At 42.5% G+C, this 12,905-nt stretch overlaps 1 protein-coding gene across 2 annotated transcripts in view; it reads left to right on the top strand.

Annotated features, from left to right (window-relative positions):
- CNKSR3 (CNKSR family member 3) overlaps window positions 1-12,905 on the top strand; it is a 91,037-nt gene that overhangs the window by 57,358 nt on the left and 20,774 nt on the right. For both annotated transcript variants that reach the window (XM_032338659.1, XM_032338660.1), the window contains 3 exons: window positions 5,677-5,879; window positions 6,318-6,405; window positions 11,181-11,222. In XM_032338659.1, the coding sequence (XP_032194550.1) occupies window positions 5,677-5,879; window positions 6,318-6,405; window positions 11,181-11,222 (333 nt within the window). The remainder of the gene's footprint in view (window positions 1-5,676; window positions 5,880-6,317; window positions 6,406-11,180; window positions 11,223-12,905) is intronic.

A 12,905-nucleotide genomic window follows, 5' to 3' on the forward strand; every position in this document is an offset into this window, starting at 1 on the left:
GTTCTGGAGAGAACAGGGCAGTATTAGAATGGATAAAAGCCTACACTAGGGAATAGCTATGGGTAAAGATTCCAAAACCAGTGAGCAGATGGCCCCAGAGACAGCCAATCATGGGTAGAGAAGAGAGCCAGGAGACAACACCACTGCCTTTTGCAAATACTGGCTGGGGACTTGATTGTGAGGCAGAACCAAGACCACTTCTCAGGACTGAATGAGTCGGAGCCCAGGTTTTCTCCCCCTGTCTGGGGCAGACGCTCGAGCTGCTCTTTCAGCAGGACAGCTATTTGCCACATGCAACTATCTAAATTAAAATAAGTTAAAATGAACTAAAATTCACTTCCTCGGTCGCACTAAGCTATATTTTAGGTCATAGCTACTGGGGGCCTACCATATTTGGACAGTGCAGATAGGGAACATTTCCCTAACTGCAACAAGTTCTGTTTACTAGCACTGGTCTGCAGGGTGTGATTGAGGGTAAGAAAGTAAAATTGTAACCCATTTTTGTTGCCAAATCAACCAGACCCTAGTTACTAAGGAAGGCACACACACACACACATTAAATATTTTATAATTAGTTAACTATAAAACATTATATACGTCTTAAAGATTTTAGTTTGGAGAGAGAGAGAGAACATATGCAAGGGGGGGAGGGGCAGAGAGGGAGGTAGAAAGAATCTCAAGCAGGACTCCATGCCCAGCTCAGAACCGGTTGCAAGGACTCCATCTCGCGATCCTGATGAGATCAGGACCTGAGTCAGTTGCTTAACGGACTGAGCCACCCAGACGCCCCGTATTGTTTAAGGTTGAAGTAGGTTGAGAAGGAGAATAAAGTGGGGATCGGTAGCACAAGTCAAGTGATGCCCCTAAATGTATGTTAAATGAAATACCTGTAATGTATTTACCTGCCCAGGGCACTTCTGTGCACTCGTATATCCCTGAGATTACTCATTTCATCTTTTACCCATCTATGGCAAATCATGAAAAATGTTACCTTCTTTATGGGGAGAAATCATGCCAGGAAAGTAATCTTTGCTAAAAGTCTGAATTTAACTGGATCTTGCTGATGAGTGTATTAAATGCCTTTAAGAAAAGAATGTGGGGGCGCCTGGGTGGCTCAGTGGGTTAAGCCGCTGCCTTGGGCTCAGGTCATGATCTCAGGGTCCTGGGATCGAGTCCCGCATTGGGCTCTCTGCTCAGCAGGGAGCCTGCTTCCCTCTCTCTCTCTCTCTCTCTGCCTGCCTCTCCATCTACTTGTGATTTCTCTCTGTCAAATAAATAAATAAAATCTTTAAAAAAAAAAAAAAAGAAAAGAATGTGGAATATTTCTCTTAGGTTGTGACTCAGTTGTGCCAAGTTAGTGAGATGGTGTAGACTGTGTCTCTGGCCCTCCGTAATCACGCGTGTTAGATCGGAGGAATGGAGAAAGAAAGTAGAAGAGAAGGAGAAGGTTCATCTTGGCTAAAATGTGTGTACTTAAGGCACCAGAAGAGTGAGAATCGGCCTTTTCCCTTCTCTTCTGCCTCCTGTGTGATTTCCCCAGCCAGACCGGAAGATAACCCTCGGATGGCTGAGCTCTAATGAAGCGAGATCCCCAGCCCAAGGGGGTCTGTGTGTGTATAGATTTTCAGAGACTCGTTTCATTTCTTACGTGGTTTGTATCTTCTTTATCCTTTTATCTTAGCATAATTTCTGAAGGGGACAACTTTGAGGGAGAAGATTAATGAAGATAATCAGATCTGGTCTGGGAAATTATTCATTTTCTGTCTTTCATTGTGGGGCACTTAAGTCAGTCATCCTTTCCTGGCTATGTTTCTGCGTTAGAGGTTCTCTTGCGGGAATATAATCAGTGTCTTGTTCTCTTCTTGTGTGGAATGGGGTAGAAAGGGAAGGAATTATCCTTCCTTTGCTCCTCTTTTCTATCTTGTTAAAACTGAACTCCATTAAAGCTGCATCTATCCCTCCGTCCAGTCCTGTGATTTGTTTTGGGTGGGAAACCAGAAACAGAGCACATTGAGTGGAAATGAAAAGAACCGGTTAACGAGAAGCTATGCTCCCCCTTTATTTTATATTAAAAGTGGCAGGTTTGTAGGAGATGGAGGTTTAACACTTCTTGCTGTACTAAAATGCATTTAAACCTCTTTGAGTTCAAGAAGTAAATGTTGTGTGTAGTCATAAGAGTTCCAAGTCATTTCTGGTGACATTTAGTCTAGAAAGCTGACTTTTCTGCTTTTAGTTCAGAACTCTTGGTAGAAGTTGGCAGGCTGAGTAATTGACTGAATGAGGGGAGAGTTCCTTTAATCAGTCACAAGTCCTTCAAAACAAGCTTGTCATGTGGCTCTTTATCCATTCACTTGTGAGTCTTTGATTCTCTGGATTTAAAAAGCACACTGAAACTCCATCTTCATATTTTTGTCTTCTTTGTTGAAGGACAAAGTCATATTTTTGTCTGCAGAGAATGACAGGAAAAAATGAAGGAATATAAGATTTGGATAGAACATTACTGTCAATACAAAACACTTGTATGTATTATGAAATTTTACTTTGTAAAATTATGAAATTATGAATCTATGTGAAAATTTTAAAGCTTGCAAAAGACAGCTTCCAGTTAATGGTTCTGAGGAGTTATTTTTTTCTTTTTTTTTTAGTTGTACTCTATTCTTTTCAAAATGTCTACCTAAATTTTTTTTTTTTAAAGATTTATTTATTTATTTATTTATTTTTTGTCAGAGAGAGAGAGAGCGTGAACACAGGCAGACAGAATGGCAGGCAGAGGCAGAGGGAGAGGCAGACTCCCTGCCAAGCAAGGAGCCCGATGTGGGACTCGATCCCAGGACGCTGGGATCATGACCTGAGCCGAAGGCAGCTGCTTAACCAACTGAGCCACCCAGGCGTCCCTACCTAAATTTTTTTTTTAATTTTTAAAATTTATTTTCAGCGTAACAGTATTCATTGTTTTTGTACCACACCCAGTGCTTCATGCAATCCGTGCCCTCTCTAATACCCACCACCTGGTTCCCCCAACCTCCCACCCCCCGCCCCTTCAAAACCCTCAGGTTGTTTTTCAGAGTCCATAGTCTCTCATGGTTCATCTTCCCCTCCCATTTCCCCCAACTCCCTTCTCCTCTCCATCTCCCCTTGTCCTCCATGCTATTTGTTACGCTCCACAAATAAGTGAAACCATATGATAATTGACTCTCTCTGCTTGACTTATTTCACTCAGCATAATCTTTTCCAGTCCCGTCCATGTTGATACAAAAGTTGGGTATTCATCCTTTCTGACGGAGGCATAATACTCCATAGTGTATATGGACCACATCTTCCTTATCCATTTGTCCGTTGAAGGGCATCTTGGTTCTTTCCATAGTCTGGCGACTGTGGCCATTGCTGCTATAAACATTGGGGTACAGATGGCCTTTTTTTTTACTACATCTGTATCTTTGGGGTAAATACCCAGTAGTGCAATTGCAGGGTCATAGGGAAGCTTTATTTTTAATTTCTTGAGGAATCTCCAAAGAGTTCTCCAAAGTGGCTGCACCAACTTGCATTCCCACCAACAGTGTAAGAGGGTTCCCCTTTCTCCACATCGCCTCCAACACATGTTGTTTCCTGTCTTGCTAATTTTGACCATTCTAACTGAAGTAAGGTGGTATCTCAATGTGGTTTTAATTTGAATCTCCCTGATGGCTAGTGATGATGAACATTTTTTCATGTGTCAGATAGCCATTTGTATGTCTTCATTGGAGAAGTATCTGTTCATATCTTCTGCCCATTTTTTAATATGATTGTCTGTTTTGTGTGTATACCTAAAATTTTTAAAAAGCACTTTTTAGGGGTGCCTAGGTGGCTCAGTGGATTAAAGCCTCTGCCTTCCACTCAGGTCATGATCTCAGGGTCCTGGGATTGAGCCCCGTGTCCAGCTCTCTGCTCGGCAGGGAGCCTGCTTCCCCGCCCCCCCCCTCCCCCCCGTCTGCCTCTCTGCCTACTTGTGATCTCTATCAAATAAATAAATAAAATCTTTTTAAAAAAAGCACTTTTAATTTTATTATACATTTAAGCTTCACGAACATTTCACTGCAGTGAAAACCCAGCTATAGTGTCTGTAGCCAATGTCCCCAGAAATTACTTGGAACTTTTATTACTATGCAAACATTGACTTCTTGAACGTCAGGGCATGGAGCAGGTCAAGACAGAACTTGGTGGGGAGGTAAGCAGCTTGTTAGTTTGTGTAGATCCAAGGCCACTGGCCACTCTTCTTTTCCTCATTTACTATCTGTCCTGTTTTCTGTCTTCTCCTTCTGTCCTCTCTTGGGCAGGGAGCACGGATGGGGGTTGTGCAGCATGGCGATCGAAGTGTTGTGCCCTTGGTGCCAATGGCCTTCCTTGTAAGCCCACCTCTCCACAGATGAGCTGTGTGACTTTGGAGAATTTATTTAATGGCTCTGTGCTTTAGTTTCCTTACCTACAAAATAGATATCCTATCATTCCCATTTTCATGTGCTCTTTCCCTGAGATAATACTTGTTGAGGACTTAGCCCAGCCTCGAGATGGCAGAGAGTAAATGTTCCATTTTATTGGTCATTCTGTTATCCCAGTATTTAAATGGCACCGCATTCTGACTTTGGGATGCTGTTTCAACAGTATAATAGAATCCAGAAATATCTTTATTTTTTGGTTAAAACAAAGAAACACCAACTTGGGATATGTACATGCGGTTGAACTCAGAAATCCATCCCACCTCCCGCCAAAGTTATCTGAGATTAAGGTCTTGTCCTCTGGGATTTGTTCTCTATCTATCACACAAAACTCATTTTTTCAAAGCACCTGAGTCAGTTGAACGTTATCCAGAAAGAACACAGGTGAGAAACTCAAGAGGTGGAAATTGTATTTCAGGCGAGTTGACATTTGGTCAGTGATGCTGTTTCTGGGCAGGTGAGTCTCACCTGGTGGAAATGCATCCACTCAGGGGCTACTCTGTTGTCTTCTGTGCTGCCAGTATGGTCGTTTGCTGGACACGGAACTTGGCTCTCTCAGACTTTGCATCTCTGTGAAGAAAGATGGTGCCAAACAGGACAGTTCAGAGAGGTGACAGTTACCTGAAGGGGCATTTGGCCACATCTGGAGACATCTTTGGTTGTCACAACTAGGGAGAGGGTACAGTTGGCCGGGCGTGCTGCTAAACGTCTTGCGGTGTACAGGAATCCTCCCTTTCCTCCTCACCCAACCAAAACACAGACAGTGGGCTTTCAGTGTCAGTAAGCCTCGATGAAGAAACTGTTCTAGATAGTCAAGGAACCCTCAAAGAGGAGGGAACCTTTGGGCTTTCAATATCATTAAGCCTCAGGTGAAGAAACTGTTCTAGATAGTCAAGGAACCCTCAAAGAGGAGGGAACCTTTGGGCTACTAGGTAAGTATAAAAAAGAGCTGTTCATGCAAATATTCGTGCAGGAGCATTTGAAAAGAGGAACTAGCAAGAACAAAGTCACTGGGACCAGAGTACACTGGAGGAAGGACAGAAAAGGCTGGAGTGGGAAAGATCAGCCCTGTGGGTAAATCATGTAGGGTTTTGTGGCTGTCGTAGGAGTTATTCAAGTTGCTCAGCGGGCTTTTGAGGTAATTATGAGAGTTTGGATGTTGTTGATTGTTTTGAATTTTTCTCTTTGATTTTCTTTTCTACAGAATTATGGCCTAGAAACTGACAATATGAAGAACTTAGTTCTGAAATTGCGAGCATCTTCTCACAACTTACAAAATTACATAAGTAGCCGGCGGAAAAGTCCAGCTTACGATGGAAACACTTCCCACAAGCCCCCCAATGAGTTCCTGACTTCTGTGGTGGAGCTAATAGGTGCTGCTAAGGCCTTGTTGGCTTGGCTGGACCGGTAAGTGATGCATGACCTCGACCATCCAGTCAGGGGAGGGCCCGAGCTGCACACAGGCCTGTCCATTGTCTGGGAAGTGAACTGGGGTCCCTTGCCTGTCCCTTCCACTGTACCAATGCAGGAGATCTGGCTCAGTGGGGGGTTTTTTGGTCCCTGTGGAAGCTCCTGAAAGGGTGAATAGTAGGAACAAATTAAGCTCCCCTTGGGGAAGGCCTGGAACCATATGAAGCTGTGCTTGACCTCTGAAGGCTCATTTCTGATGTGTTTTTATCTAGCACTTCTCTGCTTCTTTTCTGTTTGGATTCCTATTTTTGAGAGGAAGCAGTTGCATGACCAGTCTTTGAAGCCAGCCTGTGCTGTGGCCGTGCTTCTCAGTGTACGGTGCAGGATCCTGGTGCCGCTCCCCCCCTTTTTAAAAGAACATTTGTTGCTTTCTAGGGCTCCATTTACAGGGATCACGGATTTCTCAGTAACCAAGAACAAAATCATTCAGCTTTGCCTGGACCTGACCACTACCGTCCAGAAGGTCAGTACATCATCACTGTTGCTTTCTAACATTGTTTCCTCCCTCTGCCCTGTCCTCTTCCTCACAGGGATCACGTGCTTTTTGCTTTTCTGTCCCTTGCCATTTTATTCCCCATTTCTCGCAACTGGGGAGAGATGAAAGGCTTTTAATGAGATGCATTGTACAGATGGTTTCTGGAAAATAACCAGTGGCTTTTACATCAAAGATTGCCTTCTTTTGTTTTAAAATAATGGAGCTAATAGGCCTGTACTTTCTCTAAACTGTATGAGCACTTAATTTTTTTAATAGAAGCTCTGGAGGAACTGCATGGCCTTAAGTTAAGGAATGCTAAGGAAGGAAGGAGCACGGGAAAGATTGAGGAAGAATTCAGGGTTAGGTATGGGGCGGGGTGACCTTCTTTGAGAAGGTGACGCTTGAGTAAATGGACTGGCGTGACTCTGTGCCTGTCTGGAGGAAAAGGGCTTCTTCCTGTGTCATCTTCGGGTGCTTTCCTGATGGTCATGGAAGTACTGATTGTTAAGAACTGATGGTAGAAAAGAAATGTCACCATGAGAACTACAGATCCTGAGCTGTTCACCTCAGGAGAAGGCTCCCTGCCGACTCGTCACGTTTGCCCCTTCTGCGGGCCTCACACTGCCTGGCACATGAGAAGTAGTGATTTTTAAATGTGTGTTTAAACAAATGAGATAATACTTTTGATAAATCAGCTGATGAGACTTTGTCACTTATCGGGAGAAATTCAACCCAACTTAGGGGACACAAGAGGTATGGTTTTTGCTTTCCCTTTGGTGCTCATTGAGCGGGTGCTTCAGAGATAACCATGGGTTCAAATCCTGCCTCTACCACTAATTAACCCTGAGACCTTGGAAGAGTCACTTAAAACTTATGAACCTCAGTTTTTTTGTCTGTAAAATGGGAATACTAATATTTACCTTACCAGATGATTTGGTAGGATTTCTAGCAGTTATTGTTCAATAAGAAAAAAAGGAAAAAAAAAAGTGTAATATAATGGCAAATGGTGACCTCCCCCAAAATATAAAAATGTAGGCATATATGTGTTTGTAATACACACACATCCAAAAACCTGCATACAAAGGAATAAGTGCAGTAGGCAATTTGGAAGAAAAGAAAAGTTGGGTTTTCTTTGGCAGGGAGAGAATTGGGGATGGAGCAAAAGAGCCAAACCCCCTCTACCCCGGGATGGAAAAGAAGCACTTCTTTCATTTACAAAGAATATTACTTAACCACATGTATGTATGTGTGTAAAATTAGATATAGAGAAATAATGTAAAATGTTTTATTTTAAAATAATAATATCTACCTCAAAAGATTGGTATAAAGATTAAATGAGATAATATATGTAAAGCACAGTATCCATAAGAAATAATAGCATAGAGAAGGAAATATAAAAAAAATCATGCCTTATACTGGTTTTCTGGAAACAAAGTTGATGATTTAAGGAGAGAAAGTCGACAAGTATATTGCTCTTTTTTTTTCTGTTTTTGGTTTTTTTTGGTTGTTTTTAAAATTTGAACAATTTTTAAGGATGGTCTGAAACTGGCAAAATATGAATATACATGGGAGTATCATTTTATGAACTTGGATTGAGAAAGATGTTTAGCTCTTGTGAACATATGTTTTCTTTAGCAATTAGAGAACACAGGTGCCTTGGCAAGTGGAATGTTTGTGTGCACACAAATTAGAAATAACAAACTTGATGAATGAGCTGAATGCCTTTTTCTATATGCCGTGTGACAGCAGCAACAAGACTGAATGAGCCAGAAGACTTCACACTGTCTTCCAGTGAGGAGAAGAATAGTTTTCTCCAGAACTTCTTGGCAGAAGGTCTCTTGACTTTTCCGGAAGAAACCTGTCTTTTCCGTTTATTCCTTTTCTCTGGGAAATTTAAGGAATGAAAGTTGTGTCCTTCATCCAGTGACAAGGAACATGTTCTCTTTGGGTCTTACTCCTTTTGTCTCCATCTGTGAGGAGAGCGGTTTGCTTATGCTTCTGCTCCTTTTCTTCCCTGTGTTGTCATCCGCCCTTCTCTTTCTTGTCACGTTGTCTGCATCTTTCCGTTTAAGGATAAAGTGTCTGTCTCCTGATCTGAAGGGTAAAGAGCTGCTGCTTTTTCCCCTGTGAGGAGACTGCACCCTTCTTGTAAGTGTGCCTCAGCTGCCATCCCACACCAAGTCCACGGATAGAGTTCCTGTCCAGTTTTCAGGCTCTCCGGTCCTACAAGGGAAACTCGGGTGGGAAGGGCTGTATCTTCAGTCTGTCCCCGTGAAGTGGCAATGACATGAAAACCGCAGTCACAGGGGTGAGAGATGAAATGACAATGGCAGGCACCAGAGTTCCACTGTGGAAAAAAATTGGGGGGAATGAGCATTAGAAAGCCCAGAAGGTCTGAACAGGAAGTGAGATGGCCATGGAAGCAGAGGAGAAAGAAGCCATGAGAGCATTTATTGGGTGCTGGTTGTGTCTCAGGTGAATGTGACATCTTTGACATCTGTTACCACATTTACTTCTCAGCAGATCTCTGAGTTAGGGTTTATCATGCCTGCTTTACAGAGGAAGAGACAGCACGGAGAGGGTGACAGGTTGCTGAAGTCTCCTCCATTGGTAAGAAGGTAGAATGAGGAAGAGCCATGAAGGAAGGGGCACCCGATGGTGGCCCTGGCGGGGGGTCTACCTGGCAGGCTGGCCTAAGTCTGCTGATCTGGGTGACCCAAGGGATTTGACAGAGATCAGCTCCACTGCCTGGCTCCTGAGGGGTGACTTGGTTCCAGAACTTCTTTTTCCCATTCCATTGCCTTTATGCCAAACAACATGAAGTCATGCCTGCAGCTGCTTCCTCCCAGTAGAAACGGGTGTGGGAACCTATGTTCATGGTGGCGGAAGGTAAAAAGGGAGCTCTTTTGCATGCTGACTGGAACAGTTTTGAGAGGCAGGTTCCAGTGCTGCAGGGAGCCCATTTTCTTGGTGGCTTCTTGGATCTGTCAGGGAATTAAGTGTCAGGAACCACGAGAGCCCATAGCTGCCTTGAGTTGTGGGCTTTGGTGTATCGAGAGGAGCCCTCTGTCTGTGGGTGATTATCTCAGGAGGGTGGCAGGGCCCATGTCATTTTGGGATTTATAGTAAAAAAATCATAAACACGTATGATTAGTTTTATTTCTAGCACAAGACAACATAAGTATTGTTTGCTAAAATTGGTATTTATTTAATAATTCTTTCTTTCCAATGGTTTTAATAGGGGTTGAACCATGGTGGTAGTTGATGGCTTAGTTCTGTGCACAAGAGGGAGGAGGAACAGCACATTTTTGAGCTATGATTATTCTGTCTTACAGAAATTGCTTCTGTAGTTTGAGTTTATATCAGATTTACACATGTAAAAATACATTTCTAAACTTCTTTTTTAAAGTGTCCTTACTTGGCTGCTCTTTTCCTGAGAATCCGTAAATTTTGGGAGAAATGGAGTAGTATTGTTTCCTACATTCTTTAATCTAGTAGAGAATTTTTTTTTTTTTTTTAGGATTTTGTTTATTTGACAGAGAGAGATCACAAGTAGGCAGAGAGGCAGGCAGAGAGAGAGGGGGAAGCAGGCTCCCTGCTGAGCAGAGAGCACAATGTGGGACTCGATCCCAGGACCCTGAGATCATGACCTAAGCCGAAGACAGAGGCCCAACCCACTGAGCCACCCAGGCGCCCTAGTAGAGAATTTTTTTAGGAAGACCCCAAAAATCTTACTACAGAATTGTGTAGGGTAGAGTATCATACATTTCTAACCCAGCCCCACCCACCCCATGATAGTAGAGAAATGACCTCAAATGACTTTCGATTGAAGTAAAAATCTTTTGACAGTTTCAACAGAGTTGATTAATATCTTTCATCTCCATGAAAGAATTAGAATGTCCTAGTTTGGGATTAGGCTAGACTTAATGGTGCAAAAGAACTATAAAGAATCTAGTCCCCTTTTTTCCTGTGTACTGTGCCCCGTGGGTGGGAAACCTCTGCTGTAGACCAGTTCTAGAAGGTTAACTGTGAGAGTTTGACGTCAGCGGCTTCACTCTGACCACTTTTAGACAGGACAATGGTGACTCCTATCATCAGCCAACCAGGTTCGTACAGTTCTGAGTCTTTTGTTCTCAAGCTGAGTAAATAATGCTTTGCATTCCAGCCCTTTATTTAATGTCATCAATAGCATACCTCAAGACCACTTTTTTGGCAGTGTGTTAATGAATGTTTTGTTGAACCTTTTTCATTTATTAAGGACTGAGATATCTGATTTAATCTCCGTGGTGCTTAAAATAAACTTCTGTGGCTACGTTTACTCAAGCCCTTATTTGAAAGCTATTCTTATAGGCAGGCCCAGAGCTAAAAGATTCCTGGCTTGTTGGCCAGGGGCTGGCTGAGCGTGGGGTCACGTTCAGGAGCCATTGTTCAGGTTTCTTGGACTTGACTTCTGGCTTACTGCTCTCTGCCCAGTCTAGATGGTCGGTGGGTTTCAGTTCAGTTATTTTTCATGGGTTTTCTGATTAAATAATTGGTCAAACGCATTCCTTGGATGATAAGCTCCTTTGGTCAGGAGAGGGCAGGGCCTTGGGAGGAGTTGGATGCCCTGCTCTGTGCCCTCTGAATTCAGTGCAGGACTCCTTGGGTTGCAGGGTCAGGGGCGTGCCAGCCACATCTTGGGCTCCAGGAAGTACCTATAGAGCTAAGCCAACAGTTTTTGGAAGTTTCTAGCTCTTACAGTTCATTCTTCTTTCCTTCATTAGGATTGCCTTGTTGCAGAAATGGAGGATAAAGTTTTAACTGTAGTAAGTATACCTTTTAAAAACTACTGTAAAATTCCTTTCCCCAAACCAGTGGAACTCACATCAATTCGAGCAAGAATTCTGTGGCTAATTCCTTCAGGATATACTTTGAAATACTGGGTTTTGGGGACTTAAGGTCAAAAGGGAAGAATGAAAGTTATTTAATAACAAGAAAATGACTACTGTGAAAATTCCTGTGCTTGGGTAGATGGAGGTCTCTGTCTCCTAACATTTCAGTAGGTATAGTTATACTTAAATTACTAGCTAGGCTGGTAATCAAGGTACACTGATCCACAGATTTCACTTTAGGAACATTTTGATTAAAAAAAAAAATCCTTGGCAAAAACCTTATGATGGAGGTGGGGGATGTACTGTGATTGTTTAAAGAAATTTTGTGACTTAGTCATCATTGCTTCCTCCCTTTGACATAAGCTGGCCTGTGCTCTTTTGATAAGGCCTTCCTCCCACTGATGTTGAGGAATTTAGCAATGAAACAGCTATAAATATATTTTCCATAAATAGGGAGGCTAAACAAATTGGGGGAATGTAAGAAGTGTCACTTCTTGGATTCTCCCCCTTGGAAAAAAAAAAAATCCTCTTTGGAATTTCCTGATTTCTTTGGTGGCTTAATTTTGAAAGCTTAGATGAATCTGACTGGAGGAAACCACCACATGTAACCATGGTTATTTTTACCTGGAGACCACTTACCAAGGATCTTCATGGCTCAAAAATTTTACCTTGTCAACGTTTGGGGTCGGAGAATGTGAGCCATCACTAAAAAGATCATACATCCTAAATATAAAACACAAATCTATTGTTTTTTTAGATTTAAAAAAATTTTTTTATTTGACAGACAGAGATCATAAGTAGGCAGAGAGGCAAACAGAGAGGGGGAAGCAGGCTCCCTGCTGAGCAGAGAGCCCGATGTGAGGCTTGATCCTAGGACCTGGGATCATGACCTGAGCCGAAGGCAGAGGCTTTAAACTACTGAGCAGGTGCCCCAAGCACGAATCTATTTATTGCCTAGATTATAACAGGAGAAAATCTAGTTAACCTTATGTTTGCTGATGAATGTTTAGATAAAACAACAAAGATAGAATCCATGAAAGAAAAACTGGCAAGGTAGATCTCCTTGAGATGGCACGCTTTGCTGCATGAAATGCAATGTTAAGAGGATGCAAAGACAAGCCAAAGACAGGGAGCAAGTATTCTTAAAACACATACCAGATAAAGAACTTGTATCCAGAATATACAAAGAACTGTTGAAACGCAATAATAAGAAAATAAACCCAGTAAAAAGGGAGCAAAGGATCTGAACAGACGCCTCCAAAGAAGATAGGCATTTGACAAATGAATGTAGGGAACAGTGTTCAGCATCCAGTTTCATTAGGGAATTGCAAATTAAAACAGTAGTGAGATACCACTACACACCTGTTAGAATGACTAAAACCCAAAACATGACAACAACAAATGTTGGCAAGGATTAGAGAAGTAGTTGATTGCTGGTGGGAATGCAGAGTGGTACAGCCCCTTTGGAAGATACTGTAGGAGTTTCTTGGAAAACTAAGCCTACTCTTACCCCCTTATCTAGCAGTTAGACCCCTGGGTATTTACCTAATTACAGAAAACCTACACAGAATGTTATAGCAGGTTTATTCACAATTGCCAAAACTTGGAAGCAGCCAA

This window comes from Mustela erminea, chromosome 4 (genome assembly GCF_009829155.1).
Source record: "Mustela erminea isolate mMusErm1 chromosome 4, mMusErm1.Pri, whole genome shotgun sequence".
Classification (NCBI taxonomy): Eukaryota; Metazoa; Chordata; class Mammalia; order Carnivora; family Mustelidae; genus Mustela; species Mustela erminea.